We start from the raw sequence: 26790 nt of genomic DNA, 5'->3' as shown, positions 1-26790 counted from the left end.
AACAAACAAAAAACCACCTCTATATTTATAAGCCCCCCTAAAAGCATAAGTACTTAATAAATAGGATAAAACTTGTAATACAATCCAACCAAGATTCTTCATCAAGGAGCTGCAGAGGGGACTCTTGTTGGAAGCATCTGAGGAAATGGACAAGGCTTATGTTTTATTACCATTTGCTAGGCTGCACTCTGAGCACTGCTCGTTTGTTTTTTGCTTGTTTGTGTGTGTATTTGTTTATTTGTTTTTGCCCAACTCACTACATTTTTCTTTACTGAATTGACTATCATTGCTGTAGGGGTTTAAAACATTCTTACTGGGTTTTGAATCATCTACCATATCTACCCAACGTTACTGAGGATCCTTCCACCTCCATTCATTGGAAGGTCACTAGACCTGTATTTCTTAAGCCCTCTTAGTAATCATCATTGCAACCAAGCCACTATTAAGTGCTTGGCTCTGTGGCAAGGATTTCGAACGCAGCACACCATCACACACCTAGGAGAGCATGATTGTATTTTCTCACTTTGCAAGTAATGAGACTAAAGCTCACACATTAATTCACTTGCCTCAGATGACACATCTAAAAAGTGATGAGCCCGCGTGAAAAACAAGTCTGGATGACATGTACCCAGACTCTTTTAACTATCACACCAGCACGGCATGAAAATGCAGTGGAGACGACTCTATTCTAGTCTCCACCTGACCCACAGCCAAAGGAAAGAAGAAACATTCCTCTCATGCTCCCACGGTTGGTGTCTAGACATAAAGGGTCACAGTGGCTCAATTTTTTCCTTTCCTATTTTTCCCTTTTAAAACTTACTCTAACTTTATGGATAATGGGAGCTGTGTTACTCTATTTCTTTTTGGATCAAGGGGAGGAATTTGCAAATCGCCCGATCTTTACAAAGGGTTTCTTAGAGAAGTCCCTCCCAAGCCTGTGACTACAATAGGGCCCTGGCTTTTACTTATCGTCCTACATTCAGACCCAAATATATTGGGGCCTCCCAGGCGCGGGCACTGAGCTTTCAGATCCATCCAAGGTTCTCCGTTCCAGGGCTTGGACCCGGCCTGAGGTCTCCCAGCAGTACCCTCCGAGGGACAGCTGCCTTAAGAACCAGGTGACAGTTATACAACTGACCCCGCTACACAGTCACCAGACCCAATAAAAAACGGACTTTTCAGCAAACAGCCTATAATTTGTACCATCCCCAATTCTCCCCAAACAAGAAATGTATTTGTAGCAAAGAAACCAATTAACCACACGGCCCCTCCCGCTGCGCCCCCCACTTCCCTCCTCCCGTCTGCCGGAGGCCCCACCGCCGCAGCTCCCAGGGCTTGGCAGAGGCTGGGAGAAGGAAGCTCTTCACCTTTCACATTCTGCCTGGTACACATCTTCCCCCTCCCATCCCTTGCCTGTAAGATTCCTAGTTAGCACACTAACACTTAGCCCTGAAGTCTTCCCTTCCTCTTCTGGTCTGGTTTAAGTTCCCTTCTGGGCCCTTGCGGACAAACAGCAGCGTGTCACTGTCTAGTCTCATTAGAGCGCAGGCTCCTTGAGGGTGGGTCTGAGGAGTTCTCACTTTTATCACCTTGCATAGTGGCTGGCAAGGGACTGGTGCCAACAACTGCTTAACCAACGGAGCTACCAAGGCTGATCTTTGGACCCGAATTTCCTACAGCACACCAAATATCTACACTAAGTTGTCATAATCACCTGGTTCAAGGATAAACTGATCGTAGAAGATTAGTACAGGTGGCTTTTAATTTCTTCTTTTGGTTTTTCCTGGACTTTAAAAATCTTTAGTAAGCGAGTATTGTTCTGATTAGAAGAAAATTATCTGTAGACATTATCTATATGGAGTTATGTCATAAGATAGGCTTTATTGCCTCTAGTTTCACAGATGAGGAAACAGGTGCAGAAAAGTCAGGAAAGTTGTTCGAGGTCAACTACTACTAGCTGACAAAGTGAGGCCAGGGTGACTCTAGAACTCTCCACTTCTTATCATCCTGTCATTTATTAGTGGCTGATAATACGTCTGCTATGAAACAGTTCACAGTGCTTGGTTTTGTTTGAGCTAGCTTTTTTTTTTTTTTTTTTTTCCCCCCGCTCAAAAAGTTGCTCTGACTTTTTCATTTCTTTTATTGAAAATTTCCAGACTTAATGGCCTCCTATAGCTGATGACAAAAGTCTTCACTAAGATCTTACCACATATACAAATAATTGCCTTTGAGCATAAAGGGCTGATTTATGTGCCATGCTGTAAGCTCCTAAGGTTCAATCTATTATGTTTCAATCTACTGGAAGATCTTGGAGTTTATCTGGTAGATCTACAAGCTACCAGCATTGCCACATGCAATTAACTGGCATCACTATCCCATCAAGGTCGGTGAAATAGCTGTTCACTAGGGAAAGGGTGAGAAATCCTGACCTGAGCTCTTTATTTTTAGACAATTTCCAGTTACACTTAATTCCAATAGTCTTAATTTTATAGATTCTTCTTTTATTATATCTCACTAATCACCACCATCGAACCAGATCCCCTGTAGCAGGTAAGTGGGAAGAGTACAGGGAAGGATTCAAGAAAACAGTGACCCTTATACTTACATGCAACTGTATTTCCAAGTTATTTCCACACATATGTTCCTTCCAGCAGATCCTCACCTCAACTTTGTGGTAAGAACACAGCATCATCTCCATTTTACAAATGAGGAAAATGGAGGTTTACGGGCACTGAGTGACCCAGCAGAGACACGCATGTGTTATAATGTAGGTCTTCTATTCAGGCTTTTCTCCATTTGCACCATGATGTTTTCGTAGACAGTAAGATGCAGTGAACATTTCTACCGAGTCACAGTTTAGGGAATAAAGGGAGGGGGGGCTAGTTATAATTCTGGGAAAGAGACATAAAAATGCCAAGGACGACAAGTTTCATCTATATGGCCAAAGAATAATTGAAGTCTTCACATCTGTAACCTTTGTAGGCAAACTCTGTTTAGGGGGGTGAGGTGGAGGATGGGAGAGAGAGGATCCCAGGGCAAGTAGATTGCAAAAGTACAAGTCCTCACTTAATGTCAATAAGTCCTGTGATGTCAAGCAAAGTGGCACACGATGAACACAATTTTACCAGAGATTAATTGACATAAACAAAAGTTAGGTTCCTATAGCATTGCATCAACATTATAACAAAGTGACATGAACAAAATGACGCTGAGGACCCACTGTGATCATTTTGATTTGTGGCCGTGTTGGCCCTCATTCCTCCCCAGTGTTATGTCCTTTCACAGCCACCTTTGCATTTCACCTGAAGTTTAAAAATTGGGGATACTATTGGTTGACTGAATGGCATCCACCCATAATTGATGCTGCTATAAGTCCTCACTAAAAAAGTTTATACATTTAGATTAGGAATTCCAGGTTTTGCTCATTTGTCTTTCTTAATTTTTAAAGTTCCACAGGTCCTCTCTTTTCTGATTTAAAGTAACTCTGTTCTCTTCATGATTCAATATCCCTGTCTCCATGGCAGTGATTTAGTTTGTTATGTTTGACAAAGAATCTTTGAAAAAAATCCCTCCAAAGAGTAGTGAATCTTATGGATCATAAAATCTAGTGTGTGAAAAAAGGAAACAACAAATGTTTAATCAAAGTAAGCAATAATGACAGGTTTATTTAAAATTTCCAGTAGAGAAAACCCACTAGTTTTGGAATAAAAGTACTCAATGTACGAGAGCATAGTGAATATAAAAGATTAGCAGAAGGAAATAAAACCAAACTTAGTACAAAAAAGTTTTAAAAGTCTAACATGGATTTAAGCAGGGATATTCTTTAAATTTTCTAAATAGTTAACAGAGTTACTAGGTTTGGCAAATAATTCACTTGAGAATTAAAGCCTATTTTTGAACTGTAAACTCCATAAAAACTGTTTATTAAATTCAAGCATTCCATACAATTGGTATTGAAACATTTTTGCAGTCAATTTCAGAATAGCAGGAATTATTCATTTGCTCTCACAATTATATGAATTAACCAGCTGCATAACTGTTTTTTGGAGCAAATTAACTAGAAGATGAAAAAAAAAAAAAAAAAGAGAGAGAGAGAGAGAGAGAGAGAGAGAGAGAGAGAGAGAGAAAGAAGGATAAAAATCTCTAAAAAATTGAAACACAGCAAAATTCAGATATCAGTTTGTTTCTATAAAGCAACAAACTGAATTTTTATAGTATATTCTACATCTGTAGTTGTCATTTCCCTCGCCCCCACCCCCTCCAATACTCCTAAAGCCACTAGTCTAATCAATTCTTAGCTTCCAAATATTCTGTACATATATATTTAGCAAAGAGCATATGCCTAACATTATTCTGACAGCAGTATGGTCAGCATACAATTTTAGAAAGATTACTATGTATATCATCAAGATTAACCATTACTTTAAAAAAAATTACTAAACAAGTATTTTTAAAATATTATGAAAACCCATGAAAAGAAGACTCCACATGGGCTCTAAACCTGATAAAAACACACTTCAGAAAGACTATTAATGCTAATCTTCTGCCGAACGATGACCTTAAAGTGCCAAACACAAAAGAATCTCTTAGGACCAGTTTTCCAATTGATTTGTCCCGGGCTTGGCCATCTCTCCTTTAACTATACACAAAGTCCTGCTAAAAGTATGCATTTTAGGTGATTTTTACAACAGAATGTTACAATGTAAACTAAACAGATTCTTGATATCAACAGTATGTTACCAAGGTGTTTTTGTGTTGTTGTTGTCGTCGTTGTTGTTGTTGTTTTAATTTCTGAATCCAACAGTTGGTCATAGAGGTCAAGTATTATCGAGGCTCCTTTGTCAGTTGTCAATCGTGTCTGACTCACCCATCCTTCAAGTACATGCAAGGCTCAACAGTTTTCAAAGAGGCAGAAGCCTGAGGCCGTTTAAGACACAGATGAAATAGGATTGTGAGGTGAACCCATCTGGGTGAGAACTTTATCCAGCCACTGGAGGGGGCCGTGCAGGTGGATCTCAATCCAGCAGGGGGTGCTAGTAACGTCTTGGCGGTGGTATTCTGCTCCCCAACCCTAGAAACAACATGTGGGAGGTCATTTAACTTGCTTAACTCAGTGGTTAAATGGACATAAAAATACGGGTGCTTTCCACAGGACAAATGCTTGGGCACACAAACACACACACAACTTAGCAGGCACTGTCAGGGAATGGGTGTGTTCCCAGCTCCCCATAACCCATCCATAGATTCTGGATTAATAAATCGTGGTCTTGGGGAATAAAAGTTTTAGAATACATTATAAGGCTGTTTTAATAAGTTAGTTTTAACTTTCATTTTCATTGCCCATTATGTTACTAATAGTATTGTAATAGATATTAAATTCTCACTTTATTGCCACCCCCCCCCTCCAAAAAATAATAATTAAGGAAAGAGGTAGTATGTGACAGATTGACATTCTGTTCCTTCTTATTCAACCACTGGAGGTCCTCCTAGCGACACAGGGCGCTGGCAGGAGCACGTAAGTATCCAAAAGCTATTATTGAAACCTAATCATTGCCTTGGATGTATGGATTTTCATTTTCAATTGGACAGGAAGGGATCTTGCCAGATATCTTCAGGATTACTGCACGAGGACACTAAGGCTGCAAAGAAGAAAGTCACTATGCAGAAGGGAAAAGTATTTTGCTATTGCAGAGGTGAGTAACTCACCGGTGTGGTGGCCAACGGAATATGACATTTTGATAAACCCTGGTTTCCTGAGGAATAGCAGAAGAGCCTGGGTTCTGTCTTTGAAGGTGGGATCAGATCTTACTTATCTTCTGTGTCAAACACCCATCAAGTGATTGGCACAAAGCAAAAGCTCTAGAGTAGGGGTGTCGAACTCAATCAGAGAAGGGGCCAAAATCTAAAATCCAGCCTAAATCGTGGGCCGAATGGTTTACTGAACAGTCATAAACTGTCATTGTGATGGAAACGCAGCGGAGTGCAGTGATGACAGCGCGGTGCGGGCCACATTGCAAGGCCTGGCGGGACGGATTTGGCCCGCGGGCCTTGTGTTTGACACATGTGATTGGCACAAAGCAAAAGCTCTAGAGAAACACCTGTTCACCTGAGCGAACTTGGATTTTTTAGATATGGGGAGTTTACTATGCAAACAATTTATAAAAACAAAACAAAACATGTTTTGTGTCAAGACAAAACTGGTCACCTTAGAAATAGTACAAGACTGGCTACTGATATTAGCAAAATGGCCTATTTCATTCCCCTAAGATGCTAAGTGTGAGAGGGCAAAGTACACTGTCCTTATGATACTCAAGAAAAAGGTAGTGAACATTTTTGTTGTTGTTGTTGCTCATATATAAGCAGCTGCCCTTTATCATGTCAGCAGGAGTTCTAAAACAAGATTTATTTATCCTTAACTCTCCAAATCCAGATTCCCAATTATGTCCATTATACTTGTATAACTCTCCATTCCAGCACTTACCACATTATAATTAAACAGACACCAGGCCATAAGCATCTGGAAGCTAGAGATTTTAGGTACTTTTCCATCTCTGTGTTAATTCTCTAGGTTAAGTGTTCAGAGTATTTGCTAGATAAATAAATTCTAATGTATTTTTAAGGCATATCCTGTGTTATAACACTTTTTATTAGTGTGAAGGTTGTTTTGACATGTGTAAAAAAAATAATTAAAAACATGTAAAAGTAAAATAATTAAAATTGATTGGGTAATCAACATGAAATGAGTTTTGGGGAAAAGTCAATTGAACAAGAGAGTCATAAATTCTTGAAGAGTGGTCCTTCAGTAATAACAGACTCATCCAGGGACCTCAGCAATGACTGCCACAATGCCCGACTCCATGCACCCATTTTAAAGATGAGGACCATGAAGATCAGAAGAAAAAAAAATCCCTGTGCCTGAACCACGTCGTTAAAGTGGCAGACGGAGCTAGAATGCGGATCGTCTCCTCTCGAGCGGGATTCTTTCCTCCATGTCAACAAAAACATCAAGCGAAAAGCACTGCCCTCATTTCAAAATTCATTTTCTAAGAAATAATATAACAAAGTCTCTTAAAACTCAGTAGCAGGGTGCAGTGATTTTATTCCAGTTAGTGTTTAAAAAGGTAAAAAACAAACAAACAACCTCTTTTAACACTAAAAAGGCACCAGACTCAGCAATTAAGTGCTGTGGAATTGTTTCGGGGGGAAAAAAAACACACCAAGAGAACACACTGAAAGTCTGTGAATATAACTCAAAGAAGTAGGAAAAGAGATATTTGGGGAAGGCTATCTGTGATCCACAGGATGATTACCACAGTCAGGTTCCCAAATTGCCCTCTGTAATAAACACATTACAGAACAGGTTTAACAACAAGTTAGATGAGCTTCTGAAGAGAGGACATGAAAGGTGGTTGCCTCACCCAAATATATAATTAATTTTGTTTCTCAGGGTAACAGAGGATAAAAATTTATCTTTGAGAATTCAACAACAAGGCAGTCAGTCACCAGAATAAGTTACTGACACATGAAATTGAATCAGATACATAAATGTTTTACATTTCAATGGCATCTGAATTTTTTCTTATTTCTCGGAGGTAAAGAGGAAGCAAGAAAGAGATCAATTATTGTGAGCAATGTCCTAACCTTCTCCCTCCTCCTACCTTACAATACAGTCTTAAAGCCAAGGCATCTATTTATCTTTGGGCACAGGCCTTATTAACTTTTGAATTAAAAGAAAATGCACAGGGTTCACTGGAACCACTAAAAAAAACTGACCAACTGAAAATAAATCCCAGTGTGATGAACTTTTACTTTTACAGAAACACTGCTTGCTTATTGTTAAAACAAAAGCAAGAGGTGTTACCATCATAAAAAACATAGAATGAAAAGTAAAAGAAGGAGGTGTGTTGATTGAACTGATCTTATAAGAATACCAAGCATTTAAACTATGTACATTAAGTATAATACATAACATACTAACAGTATTAGCACAGGTAAAATAGTGTTATTCAAATAAGAAAAAGGTGTTAAAGCCTGTTACTATTGACATATAACACACACACACACACACACACACACACACACTCCTATAATCCAATGATACCGGCAGTCCTCTCTTAATGTTCTGTGACTTTAAGTGAAATGACCAATTTTTCATAGGGTTAATTGATATAAATAAGAGTTAAGTTTCTATGGTGTCTTGTCAATACCATAACAAAATTACGTTGAATGAAACGACATTATTCGAGGACCTGCTGTACTCTCCTAATAACTGACACCCTTGTGTAAGTCTAAAAATGCCTAGATAACAAGTTGGGCTCTTTGGACATGCGTGGAGAAGAGACAGACTGATACACTGGGGGAGAGCACAGCACAGGTGCAATCAGAGCTCTCACCTTCACAAAGCTCATGCGTATAGTACACATTTTTGTGAGCTCATAGACGGTCTCGAAGCCATGGTTCACAGACTGTGCCAGTAGCTGAGCGAATTCCTGGTTATTGAAAATCTTCAAACTGCACCCACTCGGGATCTTGCACACAGTCGTGGGATGGAACCCGTGATGGTAGTTGCAGTTCCGGCTTTGCACAAAGATGCTGCTGTCGCTGAGGCATTCGGCGTATACCTCCCCTCCAACGTAGTAAAGGTGGACTCCTGTGGGGAGACAAAGCACGGAGGCCATTGTTATAGGTGAAAAGCATGTGAATTTATGCAACATATGAATACAGGTGGGTGCGAACTTTGGCTAATGAGATAAATAGATATTCTCCAAGTCTTGCACAACTGATAGAATCTTAGTTAATTATATTAGTCAATATAGTGCCCAACATGCCAAACGTCTAGGTTTCTAAGAAATAATATAACATAGTCTCTTAAAACTCAGTAGCAGGGTGCAGCGATTTCATTCTAGTGTTTAATGCCCTGTTTGGCCATGGATTGAAAGCACAACCCTGCTTTAAAAATATAGCACAATAAAGCTGGACTTTATTATGGGATCCTGCACAGATTCACCACACCAGCTTGTTAGCATTTGTTTTGCAGCTGAACGGTTTGAAAATGTTGAGGGTAGGAGAAGGGAGGATGGAGACATAAAAGAACTAGGAAGCCACAGGTGGAGGAAGTATGGCTGAGAGCTGTAAGATGTAAGATCCTGGAAAAAAACACACACACACTAGAAAAACAATCCAAACTGTGTGGAATCTGATCTCACTGAATTACCATCTGCTCCAAACCTTTTCCTGTGAGATCCAGAGTGCCAGGAGTGTAGGACATTGATCTTACCCAGCCTCGGAAAAAAAAGGAAAGGGGGGGAAAATCATCTGACGAAGCCCCACACGGGTTAGGGAGACGATGACCGGCCACCCAGAGAACAGAGTCCCATCCCAGGTGGTTTTAAGTGATCTAGCTGCCTTGCAGGTAACTCTTGCATGGTTTAGTCAATGCTAAAACTGCCATCTCACGGAAATTATTGTGTGTTGTGTGTACATGTGCACACAACGGCTAAGACTTCTTGCAACAATTCAATAGCGGCTGGAGCAAAAGCCCATTTTTCTGTCTGATGCAGAAAAAATTTAAGTGGGTTTTCCGTGGGTTTGTTGTTGTTTTTTCTTTTCTTTTTTCCCCTTAATTATAAAAGTGACAAATATTAATTTTAGAAAATTTAGAAAGACAAAATATAAAGCAGACAATAGTTTCATTTCTTTAGTGATCCAGACACAAGGATCGTGTGACACACTGTATGAGGGTTTTAGGCTCATTAAACTTCCTTTGCAGACATGAAGTATCTAGATGACTGTAGGGATACAATCATTTCATGATTCTCCCATTACTGGACCATTGTGTTCACACTGATTTTCTGCTATTATAAGAATGCTATGATAAATGTCTCTGGATCGTTTTTATAATATCCTTAGGAGAGAATCCTAGAAGTTAAATCATTTGATTGAAAACTTTGGATTCACTGTGCCAAATGAGTTTCCAGAATGCTTCCATCAATTTACACCTTGCTCACCCGCAGTGTATGGGACCTTTCTCGTCTCACCCGTGGCAGGAATGTCCGAGTTTAAAACAAAAACAAAACTTCCCTAATTAAGAACTGAAAAACAATATTGTTTTAATTTACACGTGACGCTGATATGATGATTTCATATGTTTATTAGCCACTTGTGTTTCTCTTATGAATTTACTGTTCATATTTCTCATCTATTTATCCTGCCAGGGCTCTAGTATTTTTATTTGTTATGAACTGCACATACAACTTAATTGTTTCCCCATTAGTCCTTTGCCTTTTAATTTTGTCTATGTTTATTTATTTTTTAACCCATGGAAGTTTGAAGTCTTTAAGTAGTCAAACCTCTTGTGGTCTTTTCTGTTGCTTTATATGCTTAGAAAATTTCTCTCTCTCTGATCAAATATATTTTCTCCTAACTTTTTCATAGTCTGTCTTTAAAAAAAAAAAAAAAAAAAAGTTCAGCGCATTAATCTATTTGCATATATGGAATGAGGTCAGAGTTTCTCCCTCCAGCCTCACCCCAAAGTTAGCATTGTTAGTGCAGGCCCATTAGAAGAATACTCTGATGAACTTAACATACATTAAATTTTAAAATACTGTGTAGTCTGAGTTTAATTTATTCCACTGTTTTGTCTACATACTGATTTAATTGTAGTTTCATAATGTTTTATTAACCCTAATATCAAGTATATTTTCTTTACTCTTCCACTAAAAAAAGAAAATTATCTATTTTCACATATTTATAATATTCAGAAAATATTTTCCAACTTTCAAAAAACATTACATTGTGATTCTGACATAGATTGTTTTAAAGTATAAATTAAATTAGGAAGAATGAATATCCTCAAAATATTTTCATAATATTAGGCATTTTCTTTAAGGAACACAGAATGCCTACTTATTTGTTCAAATTTTCTTTCTCTTGCAATAACATTTGATTTTCTTAACATAAATCTCATATATTGCTGGTTAAGATTATTCCAAAAAATGTGTGTTTTCTGTTGCTATTGGAAATGTCATTTCACCCTCTAATGTATTTTTTAACTAATTATTGTCAGATTAAAGGAAACTGACATATAATTTCTAAAAACAGATTTTGCTTTATATGCTTAGAAACTTGGAAGTTTCTAGATAAACAATCATATCATTTGAATTGACACAATGACCATAAGTAATACTGACATACGTACGGACAAAGGAGGAAAGGCACTCATTAACTTATGGTTCAAGTGGATATTAATAAAAGCTTCCTGGAATGTAATTTAGCAAAGTATATCGAGTTTATGACCTCCTAATTTACTTCAAGAATTTATCCCCCCAAATCCTAAGAATATCAGCAATCAATTAATTAATCATATCATCTGCAAATAATGATCATTTTGGCTTATTGCCATGATCTGTAATTCCACAATAGTCAAGGCATCTGGAACAATTTTAAATAACAGCATTCCCAGAATTCTCATCTTCTTCCTAATTTTTAATAGGAATGTCCCAGAGTTCAATGGCTTTTTACTACTTTGGGGCAATGGCCAACTTTACAACATAATGAAAACTATGTCCCTCTAACACAAATGTATGCTAAATTGTGTTTGTGTTTATCTATAATCTTAGAGGTTTACAGACCATAGAAAGGAATTTGTATGCTAAGTTCTAGCATTTCATCATTACATGTGTAGCTTAGGGTATCTTATCCCTTAAGGAACTACATATCAATTCCTGCTTTGAGAGTTGTTGCCTTTTTTTTTGTTTTGTTTTGGACTGAATGTTAAACTTTATCTCAAATGTCTTTTAAGCATCTATTAAATAACCTTTTAGTTTTATCCACTGTTCTAAATTTCATAGATCATTTAAAAAAACTTTTACTTTGGAAATAATTTCAAATGTACGAAAATAAAAAAAATTAAAAAAAAACAACAAACAGATCAAAGAACAGCCATATAGTCATCATCCAGATTTATCTATTGTGACAATTTACTCCACATGCTTTATCATCTGTATGTCCCTCCATTCTATTCTTCTTTATATACCTACTCATAAATACATGCATATATACATACATATACATACATAAATATATGTTTTCTAGCATAGGACTGTTTTAGATCGATATTTATACACAGAGTAAGGCAAAAAGTAAGTTTACAGTTATGAGTAAAAGTTTATTCTTATATTATTGTTTTTTTAATTATTGTTGTATTTAATTGTATTACCAAGGTAAACCTACTTTTGCTGTATCGTGTGTATGTGTGTGTGTGTGTGTGAGAAAAAGAGAGAGAGAGAGAGAGAGAGAGAGAGAGAGAGAGAGAGAGAGAGAGAGAGAGAGAGAGAGAGAGAGAGAGGGAGTGTATAGAGGAGAGAAAACTCGGGGGGGAGAGAGAGAGAGAGAGAGAGATGTGTGTGTCAATAAAATTTCTTCCTGAGCCATTTATTTCATCATGGCCCTTTACACCTAAATACCTAAGTGTGCATTTCCCCAGCCTAGGGATATTCTCCTACACAGGCACACTACGTTAGCAATGCCAGCACATTTAACACTGATACACTACTTTAATCTACCACTCATATTCTAATTTTGTCTGCTGATCCCCACAATGTCCTTTATAATATGTTTTCCCTGGATGGTACAGGATCACATCCAGGGTCAGGTTATAACACTGAGCTATCGTGCGTCCCTTTAACCTCTTTTAATTTGGACCATTCTCACACCTTTGTCTTTTGACATTGATATTTTGGGAGAATACAGACCCTCCTCACCCTTTTAACAGGATGTTCCTTATGTGGGATTTGTCTGACATTTCCTGATTATTAGAAGCAGATTTGCAGTCTCAGCTGGAACTTTGCATAGGTGAGGTTTCCTTCTTAGGGTATCACATCTGGAGGTATATGACACCCATCTGTCTCTCACTGGTGATGATCATTTCTTGGTTTTTTTTTAAATATATTTTATTGATATTTCACAGAGAGGAGGAAGGGAGAGAGAGAGAGAGAGCTAGAAATGTCGATGAGAGAGAAACATCGACCAGCTGCCTCTTGCACAATCCCTACCGGGGATGTGCCCGCAACCTAAATACATGCCCTTGACTGGAATCGAATCCGGGACCTTTCAGTCTGCAGACCGATGCTCTACCACTGAGCCAAATCGGTTTCGGCTGGTGATGATCATTCTGATCTTCCCAGTCAAGATGTTGTCCAATTCCTCCACTCTGTAATCACTGATCTTTATTCTCCCTTGAAACGAATGTCTGTGGGGAAACACTTTAAGACCATACATATACCCTGATTTTCATTTTAAAAATTCTCTCTATGGATGATTGTTACCTGATGGCTACCAAATGGTGACTGTCCAACTCTTAGCACTCAGTCTACATTTACCAGTCAGCCTTCCCCATTCATTTATTGATTCATTACTGGCATGGATTTCTGGATTACTATTGCTTTTCAGTGGATTAAAACTCATTACTATACTTGTTATTTTGATGCTCCAATTATTCCTAGAGTTGGCTCCTGTGACATGCGCCCATCATCTTCATCAGCATTTCTTTACTTTCTGACACAACAAAATATTCCAGGCTCACTTGGTGCCTGTCTGTTCCAGCCTTGGAATCAGCCCTTTCTCCAAGGAGCCTTGGTTCCTCCTAGTAGGAAATGGTGTAAGAGGTGTCTCACTAGATGTGTTTATTGCTCCTGGGTATCTTTGCCTCTTGGTACTTTCAGCAGACAGGTTAAAAACTATCTGCATGTACAGATGCACACACTCACACATACATAAATGAGATCATAAACATCATGAACACATATATACACACATAACGAAAATCATGATTTCACACTGATACTTCCACAGGGTCCATTTCTTTGCCATCCTCCACACGTATACGTCTCTTATTTCCCAGTGAAAACCCAGGCTCTCAATATCACACAATCAGTATTAATCTTATAATCGGATCTGAAAGTTTCAGAACTGTTTTATTCATACTGCTACTAAATGATCAAGTCTACTACAAACAGTTCAGAGTTTTCTTACAATCACGCTACCCTACCTGGCCCAGACTGAGGACATATAGCTAGATACTACATATTCATAAGTTTTTAAGGATTATTTCATTCTTTTCATTTCCTCAGTGAGTTACGGTATTCGTCTGAAATATTACATTAGGTTTACCCTTTTTAATTTGCATTTCGTTTCAGGTGGTAAGTAATTTTTTTTAACAGCGATCCTATTCTGCAGCAAAACACAAGATAGACCAGTGCTCCCGAACAGCAAATCACCATTTCTGATAGTGACAACTAATTACCATGCGTTGGTCGGCCCCAGAAACCGCTGACTGGAAGGTGGACTTCCTGGTAATGTGCGCTGGGAAAATATTTACAAACCGAAGCAAGTACATATTACCCGGCGTTGCTACACTAGTTTTGCCACAGGAAAAACTACGCGGCTCTGGGGGGACAGGAACACAAAAGACAAAAGAGGTTAAAGTGGACACTCACCTTTTCCAATGTGCCGCCTCGTGTTTTCAATGGTGGAATTCCGATTAACGTTGGAGAGCAGCCCAAGGCAGAAACGGTTCTTGTTGTTGGAAGGGTCGGTGAAACCATCCACCAGCACACTGGTGGAGGAGGCATGGAACGCTTCTCCCACGCGGTTATTGAGCTCATAGTAGACAATAGAGCACCAGTGTTTTGGCTCCTCATAAGCAACTGCCTGAACATCTGTGAGAAAGAAAAGCTCATAGTCAACCGAGGTGAGTGCCCCGGGCTCTCAAAAAACTGAAACTGTGTTGTAACATTGGCTCAGGACCATGGAATGAAGATATGGAGGAGCAACTGCAATTTTAGGGCATGGGTTGTATCTATGATGTCTTAGTATTCCTCACTGAGTCCAACTTTGTCCTTTCGCTGGAAAATAATTTTCTCTAATTGCTGTTGGATAACCAAAATGCCAGCTAGGCAGGCATACCCACAGTGTGCGTGGAATACTCACAATATGCTCTGTAATATGCCAAAATGGAAATTACCCCCATTACAGACCCTGGCTCGCCATCTAAAGAAAGGCAACAAGTGGTAAGTGAGCTGGAAAAAAAAACAGGGGGGAGAGAACAATAGAGGATGGGAAATATGCCAAAAGTGCTGGCACGAAAAGGAATTACTTTCAACCAAGCCTTAGCATGCCGATGATTTTTCGGAGCAATGGAAATCAGTTTCTAATTATTGATAAGAAGTTCCTTTACTTCACGTTAAGTTGCCAATAATCATCACAGCTACAGCTCTGCTCCAGTCCTCAAACTCAGGAAGAAACCGTGCCAGCTGGCCAACTAGCACAGAATGAATCATATCTCTCTCATCCAGATTTCATGCTAACTTCCTTATATTTGCTTTAAGTCATGCAGAGCAGGTGTGTTTTGTCTCTCCATTCCCAGAATGGGCCAACAATGGAAATTACCCAACTTTACTGACAGGATGCAGCTTGTTAAGTCAAATCTCTTAAGACTAACAAATCTCCAAACAGAACATGCTTCTAAATATTTGCAACTAGAAGGTTCTAAAGATAAATTCCTTCTGTAGTAAAACCTCTTATACCACTGCGCTACAGATTCCAGGAATACAAACCATAGATAGCCAGCATGCCAGTACGTAATGCTCTGAGGTTTATGGTCTTGAATATATAATCATTTAAAAAAAAAAAAAAAAGGAAAGAAAATCCGAATTGGAGGCAAGCACTTCGGTGTTCTTAACATCAACCTCCATAATATTAAAATGCACTTTACTTTGGAATTCGGTATAGAAAACAAGGAAAATGATCATTAAGAAACCACTCAGCCACAGAAAAGAAATACTGCCATCTGTGACAACATGGATACACCTTGAGAATATCATGCTAAAGCAAAATAAATCAGACAAAAATGTTAAGAACCATATGACTTCATTCTTGTGCAATATAAAACTATAAGCAAATGAACAAACAAACAAAAACTCATAGACAGACAACAGTATACTTGAAATCTATATAATTTTATTAACCAATGTCACCCCAATAAATTTAGTAAAAAAGAAAACCACACAAACATTAACTGCTTTATACACTGAAGCAGGTGAGCCAAAAACATATACCGTCTTCCCTGTTTGCTAAGCAACTATCCCTTGTCAATTTGCTATATTTCAAAGAGCAAAATTCTAGTGATTTATAAGTGTTAAATCTTAAACAGGGCTGCAATATCATTAACAGAAGGCTTTATCAACTATCAGTGTTGTTCAAAATACATTCATCTAGGTTGGAGGTTGATGATTTTTTTTTTCCCTATAAAAGGCCAGAAAAGTTTTGTAGCCAGGTGATTTCCATGGCAACTACTCAACAGTACCCTAGTAGTGCAACAGCGGCAACAGATAATATGAAATGAATGGAGACAATGTGTCCTAATAAAACTTTATTTATGAAACAGGAAGAGTCTGAATTAACCTGTAGAATGCAGTGTGCTGCTCTAGGAAAGCCACCCCAAATTAAACAACAACAACAAAAAGGCCAACGTTCCTTCCTCATGAAAATATTAACTATAAACTTATTCTAATGGGGAAAATGTTTAAAGCTATTTAAAGGAAAACTTTTAAAACAACTTAAAGGCCAGTTTCCTGAAATCAGACATTTTAGACTTAACAATAACATTTACAGGTCAGCATGCTCCTAACTGTATATGCCACCCTTTCCTGCAATCCTGTTCCCCAAATAAAAACCCCAAGGATGTGTGAGACAAAAGTTTTTTTCTCCAACCAGAACCTTTGTTGGCCCATCATCATATGTCTGTGAGGATGTTCTGGAGATCATCAGAGCCAACAAAAAAAGGTGTACATTCCAGCTTATCACACTGCATATCTAAGAAAGGTTGAGTTCATCATCAAATTTTAAGAACTTCAAAAAATACAAACAAGTCTGACAAAGTGTGAGCTGTCCTCAAGTTTAATTAAAAAAAAGTTGATGAGAATGACCTAAGAAATTAATCTAGTCATCGAACTGCATTTCCACTTTAATTTGTGTAAAGTCTGCACAAATTCGACGGCCCAGGCCATGTGCCGAGTGCACCTTGCAGCAGTGTCCTCCATGAGAAGTTGTGGAAGCGGCTTGACTCAACAGCGTGGCTGTGACGACTTACTGATGCTCGGAGATTCTCCCAGCACTCCTTGACCTGGGCTCCCCGCTCCCTTAAGCCACTCGACTTGGCACTGCAGCCCCAGAGGAAGGATGGCCTCCCCTCCGTCATGGCCAAGGAGTACTCAGAGCTGCACACAGACCCGCCCTCTACCAGAGAGGGAAAGAACGCTCGTTCTGCTCAGAGCTCTTCCGGGCGAGGACAGGAAAGACATGTGCCTCAACTCCTCTGAGCAGCGAGGTTAGAAACAGACGCAAACAGCAAGCCAGAAACAAGCGCGCGGTTTGTGCCAGCTGCCCCTGTGCATGGAGGAGGGTTGGGAAATAGATGCGGTTGATCACTATCTACCCTAGCTACAAAAGAACCTTCTTCGCCAGAGCCTTGTGACATGAACTTACAACTCTGGAAATCACCCGTGGAAACTCCACTTTGGTACTGTTATGGTCATCATTTCTCAATGCCCCTTTGTCCTTTGCTTTAAAATATTCTTTTTTTTTTCACCAATTCAAAATTACTAAGTATGGAAGCTCTAAACAGATGATTGCTCAATTACATGTAAGCCTTCATTAGTTAAATCAGTGTGTTTGTTCTTCACGGAAAATACTTATCTGTAACCCAAGGAATTGTTTCTACAGAGCTTCTTATTGTGCTTTATCTTCCTCAAATAGCTTTTTAAAAAATATATATTTTATTGATTTTTTACAGAGAGGAAGGGAGAGGAATAGAGAATTAGAAACATCAATGAGAGAGAAACTGCTTCCTGCATACCTCCTCCTGAGGATGTGCCCACAACCAAGGTCCATGCCCTTGCCTGGAATCAAACTTGGTATCCTTGCGTCCACAGGCCAACGCTCTATCCACTGAACCAAGCCAGTTAGGGCAAATAGCTATATTTTGTGAGAGAAAGCCACGTTTGGGCAGATAAACCTGAGACCCTCACAAGGGAATCAGTGGCAATTCATTTACCTCCTCTGTGGATTTCAGGGGGCAGTGAAGGCGCCATCATGTTTGTGTCCATTGGCTGAGAGCCATCCTGGGTCATAGGGTCTTCAGGAGGCAGGTAAGCAGGTGGGGGCGTATCAGCTACAAAGTAAAAAACAAACAAACAAAAAAAGAAACCAAAAAACACGAATTTTAAATCCTTAATAAACACACTTAAAATATATATATATCCTCTTCTGTCCTAAAATGCGTGAGAGATTAAGTTGCTGTTTCCACCTCCCTTTCCAAAGATTGGAGGCTCCAGACACTGGACTGCTGTGCACTTTCTGAAGATTACTACCCATGTTTCCCCAAAAATAAGACCTACTTCTGAGTGAAATATAAGGCATCCCCCCAAAAATAAGGCCCCCCCTAGGCTAAACATGAGAGATTTGGTCCACTGATTCTGAAAGAAATGGGAGTCACAAGAAATTCAGCAGAAAATTCAGGAATTGGATTGTTATAATAATGTTCCAGAGATGATGACATGATTGTCATTGAATAAATGAGTAAATTCTTGATACTGTAGGATTCACAATTTGTCTGGTTTGTGTTGACAACTACCGTACTACCGTACCGTATACAGGTATTAAATTTCCTTTATTTTCATTTAACAATAAATGTGTACCATATTCTTCTTCATGGAAAAAAAAGACATCCCCTGAAAATAAGACCTAGCGCATCTTTGGGAGCAAAATTTAATATAAGACACTGTCTTATTTTCGGGGAAACAGGGTACCATCTCGTGATCTTACACAAGTTTAGTCAAAACTCCAGGGGAGGAAAAGCACTAAGTGCCAGTTCCAGAAGTGGCCTGCCGGCCCGGGATGGTGCCACTGTAATACAATCTGATGAGCATTGTACAACGCCAGCTGAGAGGACCGCCGCATTCCCCTCGCACCAGTGGATGGACAACCTCTCAAAGCTCCAGACGACTTCTCAACAAAAGGGGCTTCGAGGTCTCCTGCAGGAAACCTGTGGGCTCTTAGGAATCACCACTGAGTTCCATTACTCAACTTCCAGACTTAAACTTACTTTCTCAAGACTTTAGGTGACCTGTCAGGACTACCTTCTCCCCACCCTCTTCAATAATCACTAATTTTAAGATCCCTAATAGTGGAAGAGGAAACAAATCAGTTTATCACAGCTATCTTTTATTTCAGAATTTACACACATGTTTCCTCTGGAAAATCAAAGCCAACTGGCAAATAAGAGGCAGCAAACAATGTTGACTTCAGAAACAAAGACCCTGACACAGGTGTTCTGTATTCTTAAATAAAATAAAGAGCATGGTTTCCCCAAAAAACAAGTTGCTCCCTGTCTTGCATGAGCCCATGGGGCACGCAGGGCAGAGCAGGAACGAAGTCTCACCCTACAGAAGCACGCTAACTTAGGTAAGTCCCCTTGACCACTCAGGCAACCATCAAACGCAAGTACTAATTGGGCTCCACCACAGTTCTGTAGCGATTTCCAAGAGTGACTGTTCAAGATTGAATCACAGCATCTAGTGACTTCCCCCGGGCCAGCTGTTAACGAGCAAGGGCTCGAAGCACAAAGACAGGGCTGTGGGGACCTTATCCGGCTGCCTTTTTCACCCTTCTCCGGCTTCTTTTAATCCGGCTTCTTCCCTGCACCTGGAACACAGGCTTGGCTTTACTTCCACTCAGGAAGGAAGACAAAGAGCCTCCTCTGAGACCAAAGACAACACATTTCTTCACATTCACAGGTGAAAATGCCATGGGCAACTCATGACATCAGCACCACCGAGAGGGACCAGATACCACCGGTGGTGCCCACCATTCCCACAAGTCCCTCCTCCCACCTCCTCTCCGTCATGTTTCCCCTCCCGGGCCTGAGCCTTAGTCCCCTGGCCGCCGGGAAAGAAGTGTACATTCAAGTCATCACCTTCAGGCTTTTCACCCTTGGGCCCACCCCGGTTTGCCGCTGCTCAAAAGCCTTCCGAAGTTATCTCCTCCCCGTTATCCGGTTCATCACACACAAAGGGTCTGAAAGGGAGTGGACAGGAAGTCCACTGGAGAATACTGGCTTGATTTTTAAACGAGTCAATCTCCCACCCTCATCTGAAACATTTTTGGATTGAAAAACAAGCAACCAGGCTTAAAATATCAATAAAAGGGTGCAACAGATACATAAACTAAAGAGAGCAATATCAAGAGTGGACACTTTTCAGTTTTTGAGGACATACCCGCACTGATGTCGATTTCAAATTTACTTTTAAAAAAATTTCAGTGGCCCGATGAACATGCTTGCCCACTCGTTCACAGAGGCCAAGTAAACAGACACCGAGTATATCTTTATTTAGACCGTGTTTCTTGAGGTCTACTGGCATGAAATTTGTTAGTAATCATTTTTGTTCTCTGAGGTGCTGGCTTATTAACCTATTAACTTGACAAACAAAATGTCCTAATTAATCATTTATTCTGATAAATATTACACCATCAGTTAAGTCTGAAAAAAGGAGGATAATTGCTTTCTGTCTTTGCTAGGTTAAACAAGCAGATGGTTTCCAGTACATCTGTTGCAATTCCTTTGTTGTTAAAGTATATGTTTCTTGGGATTACATCACCCGTTAAATGAATTTAATTAAGAAGGGGACTGCGATCCCTCAGGAAATATCTTTTCTGAGGTTGCACTTGTAGCAGGGGTTTTTATTCCACGTATGAAACAAGGCTGTGTTTCTCCCAAAGCAAATGTGTGCAACACACTATTTTCTCTTTCTTTTATCAAAGACTGTTAACAACAATGCCACACCCAGAAAGATGCAGCTGTTTCAAAGCCCTTCAGAATTAAAACATCTGTGTTTGGCGAATAAAACAAGACATGTGCCTATTGCTTAGCTACAAGGTCTTCTTCCAACCGATCCAGTCCTGAGCCCTGGAGCACAGGTCCGCATACCAGAGCGGACACACTCTCCCTCTAGGCACCCCAGCTTCTCCCCACACCGTGGTAACACCTTGGGAACTAACCGCAGAACAGCCCCCAGCGGTCCAACCTACCTGGCATCTGGAAAGGGCTTCCTGGGTCCGAGCTGGTGGGAGAGTGAGGGTAGGTGCTACTGCTGCTTCCGGGGGAGTTGGGGTAGCTGCTGTTGGGGGAGTGAGGGAACGGGTGGCTGTTGGGTTGCTGGAAAGAATCCGGGAAAGTGGCGTTGAGTGGCATGTGAGGCTCATTCTGTCCCAAGTTGCGGAACTGAGCTAAGAGGCTGTGCTGAGGGTTATATTCGCTGTGTCTTGGGACCAGCACCGGAGGAAGAACTGGGGGGAAAAAAAAGAAGAAAAAGACAAGAATGAGAACGATGGAAATCTGTAACAACATTGCAATAAAGTCGCAGCATAACCTGTACGCAACAAATTATCTGAACCCTGCCCTGCTGCCAACTCAAAAGCAGCATCCAAATGAAAAGCCATTTTTCACTCGGGAACAAATCGGGTAAAAAAAATAAAATAAATAAAATTCCGTCCCTTTAGAATCACTGGAGACTCATGCTGAAGATGAGCGGCAGTGACAGATTGCCCAGGGAAAGTCTGCAAAATATGTCCACGTAGGTTAACAAGTTATGGCTCTTCTATTCTCAATTGTTTCATTTACTAAACACCAAAGCACAATTATGAGCACACACATGTCATCACTGACGAGTCCACTTTATAGCCCTGGCTGATGAGATTTGACATTTAAGAGTTAATAATACCTATTAATGATATGAATTATTCACCATACATGTTTTAAATGGGCCCAACTCACTTTAAACCAAAAGAAAGTGGATAAAGGTGAGAGGATAAACACAGTGAACAGTATAAACCCAAATGCCAATGTGGACAGTTAATTGGACAAAACAGGATATTTTGTGGGACAAACTTTATGTTGTGTCCTCCTAGTCACATAGTCACATGCCGCTTAATAACAGGAAACACTGTAATGGCATGTGCATTAATATGACTGGCAGCCCAGTAGGTTTGTTGACATCAGTGCCATTACAAACATGTGAGGAATGCATTTTGCTACCACATCACGACCACTGTGATGTCACTAGATGACAGGAAGTTTTCATCTCCATTATAATCTTACACTAGAGGCCTGGTGCACAAAATTAGTGCACTCAGTGGGGGTGGGAGGGCGTCCCTCAGCCAGCCTGTGCCCTCTCGCAGTCCAGGAGCCCTTGGGGGATGTTGGACATCCTTAGCACTGCTGCAGGGGGCGGTAAAGGCTCCCAACACCGCTGTTGTGCTCACTAGCCATGAGCCCAGCTGAGCGGTGCTCCCTGCTGTGGGACCGTACTGACCACTAGGGAGCAGCTCCTGTGTTGAGTGTTTGCCCCCTGGTAGTCAGTGTGCATCATAACGACCAGTTGTTCCACCATTTGGCTGATTTGCCTATTAGCCTTTTATTACCGTGTTTCCCCGAAAATAAGACCTAGCGCATGGAAAGATAAAACATCCCCTGAAAATAAGACCTAGCGCAACTTTGGGAGAAAAAATTAATATTAGACACTGTCTTATTTTCGGGGAAACAGGGTATATAGGATATGCGTGATCTGTTGTTGACCAAATGTGTTCTATGATACATGACTTGTACCTTAGGAACATCTTTTCTCTAAGGATCTTCATGTATTTACCCATTTATCAGTTTTCCTATTCACTACCTGGTAGGTTAAAAAAAAGAAAGACACTTTATACAATCCACATTTTGCTAGGTGAATACTTAAGGCCAAAACTGTTTATGCCAGTAGAGAAGGAAAGAAAACAAGCCATGCCTCAAGGCTCTGCGTAAGAGGAGACTAAGGAGTTAATAATTAGCAGCAGAGCCTGTACAGTGCAAGGAGAGTCCAGGGGAAGGGCTGGCGAGCAGAGCCCTCACCAGGGTTAGAGCCTAGCTTCCTGCCAGGGTCACCAGATGGCTCTTCCCAGTAACAAAGGCCCTTGGAATCCCTGCTGCTCCGTGGCCTTGGCTAGGAAGACAAAAACAACCCATTTGGTAAACTGCATGGGAGGGGAGAGGAAGACATTTAAAATCTGTTATTGTTGCTGGGAGTTAGGATTCAGAATTTATTTTCCCAATGAAACAATACTTAGAGGCTTTAGGAATTAAGTATATTTTTGAGGGCTTTCCAGGGAATTTATCCATAATTTCTAACATTTGTACAGGGTGGGGAGGAAAAAAAAAAGTGCTCTTAACACTTGGATCATCACTTATTCATGAGCTGAAAAATGTTAAAAGTTTCTCATACGCTGCATCTTAAATTTTACATCATCCTGTAGCAATGTGATTCCCCTTAGAAACAAACCTTGTTAATATAATACATGTATTTTCTTTTAATCACAGGGATGGAATCTGCCCAAACCAAGTCATTAAAAAAAAAATTCCTCCTTCTACCTTTCAATAGCCACCTGAAGTGTCATCTACTTTTGTTTTGTTGAAAAACAAATAATTTCCATACTCTTAAAGGCTCCCCCTACACCAAAGGAAATCTATATTCCAAAATAAGCTCACGCTACGAAATAGTGTACTGCCTTATGCAATCAAACATTCTCTTTTTCTTTTAGCTGCTGCAGCCTAAGTTACCACTTTACAAGTTGCCTTGTTTGGTCATCTAGCTATTGCCTCATTTCTGATTGGTACACCTTCAAAAGGGGGCAAATATTGGCCTCTGTACACCTCCCTATGAAGGTAGTACCAGATAACAATATGAATCAATTCTCCTCAAAGGATCTCTAACCCCCAACACACATACACACACACACACACACACACACACACACACACACACACACACACACACCTGCACCCCGAGCTGAAACTCTGCACAGTGTTCCGGTAACTCTGATGTGTGGTGTGCCGAGTTCTGGCTCTCGGCATAGTGCTATCCTTAGTGGACATTACAGGTGAGACGGACAAGCTTTTACTAAAGATCTGGGAGAAGTGAGCCACCAGCTACAACAAATCAGCATCCTGAAGATGAACTTGACAAGAAAAGTAATGTTTTTCCTCTCCTCTGACTGTTAGGATGATTTTGCCACTGCTGACATAGGTACAGGTATCTTTTAATAAACTTAAAAAGTGTACTGATGTATCACACATCTATACTTAAACACACAAATCTTCATATAAATGGAATCACATAGACTCGTGTATCTAGCTTCTTTGGTTTAGCATTAGGTCTGTAAAACCCACCCATGGTGTGTATAGCATTTTATTATACTAGCACATATATATTACAATTATTTACTCAGTTCCTCTACCTAACCTCCTCAGAGGATAATCAATTTCATTTTTTTCTGATTTATCCTTCCTTTTAAAAAAATAAAACACAAAAATATATGCTTTCCTTCTTTCTTTCACTTTTCTTTGTTTGTTGTTAATCCTCACCCAAGGCCATTTTTCCCCCCATTGATTTTTAGAGAGTGGAAGGGAAGGGAGGGGGAGAGAAAGAGAGAGAGAGAGAGAGAGAGAGAGAGAGAGAGAGAGAGAGAGAGAGAGAGAGAGAGAGAGGAAAAGAGAGAGAGAGAAAGAGAGAGAGAGAAACATCAATGTGAAACGAACACATAAATTGGCTTCCTCATGCATAACCCTCCCCCGCCCCCCCCAAATTGGGGCCATGGATCAAACCTACAGTCCGGGTGTGTGCCCCTGACCGGTAATCAAACCAAAGACCCTTTGGTGTGCAGGCCAACACTCCAACCACTGAACAACACCAGCTAGGATAAATATATGTTCTCTTTGTTTTTATTCCTAAAAAAGTTTTTATTCCTACTATGCTTTTCTCCACTATATCCTAGAATTAACTATCATACACTCTAGTTTATAAAGATCTTCCTCGTTTGTCTTTACAGCTAATAACACCGTTTATTCAACCAATCTCCCACGGCTGGGCCTTTATCTAGATTACAATATTTTACCATCAGACATAATACTGCAATGAATAAACCAGCACATATATATTGTTCAAGGTGTGCCTCCAGGATAAATTCCCAGACATGGAAACACTGGGTGAAAGGGTAAATGCAGGTTATTGTCGAATCCCCTTATTAGGGTTGCAGCATTTTGCATTGCCACTGGCAACATATGAGGGTGACTCTTTCCCCGAAGCTTCTAGGACAGACTATGTTGTCAAGCTTTTGATTTTTTTGGATACTCTGATGGGTGACAAATGGTATCTTAATGCAATTTTAATTTACATTTCTCTTAATATGGTGAAAGCTGATATTCAGAGGACATTTTAATATCGTGTGTGTGTGTGTGTGTGTGTGTGTATGTGTGTGTACATTGTCTGCTTGTGTCTTTTGCCCATTTTGGGGTCATTTTTCATTTAAAAATATGTACTAGAGATGTCAACCCATGATATATTTATATGTTACAAATATTTTATCACAATCTGGTTTGATTTTGCTCCCGTACGCGTTTATTTTTTGGCTGCAAATTTATCAATAATTTATTTTACTGTACGTGGATTTTGATTCATAGAAAGCTCGCTCCTACACCCAGATCGTAAGGAGGAATTCATCCACGTATTCTTGGAGTGCATATAAAGTTTCTTATTTTACTTAGAGCTATGATCCATTTGGAGTTCAGTTTTATTTATAGTAGGAGGAACAGATCTAATTTCATCTTTTTCCAAATGGTTAGCCAGTTGCCCCAACACCATTAAAAAGTCCATCTTTGTCCCAGTGACTGGAGATACCTCTTTTCTCATAAAGTTCCATACATGTTAGGATCTATTTTTAGGCATTCCATTCCATTCTATTCTAGTCTGTGCCCCAGTACCGCTCTGTTTTAATTATAGAGGCTTCATAGTATGTTTTAATATAGACAGGGCTAGTCCCCTCTCACAGTTCTTCCTTTTCAATGCTGCATGCTTACTTTTGCACATGAACTTTACTTATCACTTTGTCTACTTTCAGGGGGAAAAAGGTATTATTGGTACTTTAATTGGGAACATACTATATTTATACATTAACTTACTAAGAATGAGTGTCTTGATTATGTTGAAGTGTTCTAGTCAAGAACTAGGAAGGTCTGCTCAAGTCTACTTTTGTGTGTTTCGGGAGTGTTCCATAGTTCTGGTCTGTAAGAGTTTGTGAGGGGCTGCCGTAACAAAGTACCACAGACTGAGTGCTTAAACAACAGAAATTTATTTACTCAAAGTTCTGGAGGCTGGAATTCTAGCGTCAAGGTTTCTTCAGAGGCCTCTCCCCTTGGCTTGCAGATGAGCACTTTCTAGCTGTGTCCTCACATAGCTTTCCCCCCGTGTCTCTCTGTGTGTCCTAATCTTCTCTTCTTATAAGAACACCAGGCAGCTTGGATTAGAACTCACTCCAATGGCCTGATTTTAACTTTTTAAAGGCCCTATCTCCAAATACAGTCACACTCTGAGGTACTTATGATTGGAGCTTCAATATATAAATTGGGGAAGGGCGGTTGTCACAATTCAATCTATAACACTGACTATAGGTTTTAAATTTCTTGTTAAATTTATTCTTTTAAATGGGGTTTTCTCTTCAATTATATCTTCTAATTGGTAATGACATATATGGTTATTGATCTTTATGATATTTCTGTTACCTTTTTATATCCTACTACCTTGATGACTTCTTTGTTGTCCGAGTTAGTTTTACCATTGAATCATTAGAGAGCTCTCCAGGTAAATG

The 26790-nt window shown here is 39.8% G+C and overlaps 1 protein-coding gene across 1 annotated transcript in view; it reads right to left on the bottom strand.

Moving 5' to 3' along the window:
* Positions 1-3634: 3634 nt before the first annotated feature.
* SMAD1 (SMAD family member 1) overlaps positions 3635-26790 on the bottom strand; it is a 71837-nt gene continuing 48681 nt past the window's right edge. Inside the window, exons 3-7 of the mRNA XM_036423704.2 lie at positions 21145-21402; positions 18113-18229; positions 14496-14717; positions 8394-8650; positions 3635-5071 (exon numbers count right to left, since the gene is read on the bottom strand). Of these exons, the coding sequence (XP_036279597.1) occupies positions 4928-5071; positions 8394-8650; positions 14496-14717; positions 18113-18229; positions 21145-21402 (998 nt within the window). The 3' untranslated portion in view covers positions 3635-4927. The remainder of the gene's footprint in view (positions 5072-8393; positions 8651-14495; positions 14718-18112; positions 18230-21144; positions 21403-26790) is intronic.

This window comes from Pipistrellus kuhlii, unplaced genomic scaffold, assembly GCF_014108245.1.
Source record: "Pipistrellus kuhlii isolate mPipKuh1 unplaced genomic scaffold, mPipKuh1.p scaffold_m20_p_8, whole genome shotgun sequence".
NCBI classification, from domain to species: Eukaryota; Metazoa; Chordata; class Mammalia; order Chiroptera; family Vespertilionidae; genus Pipistrellus; species Pipistrellus kuhlii.
Note: the sequence above shows the minus strand (reverse complement) of the source record. Positions and strands in the feature narration are given on the sequence as shown.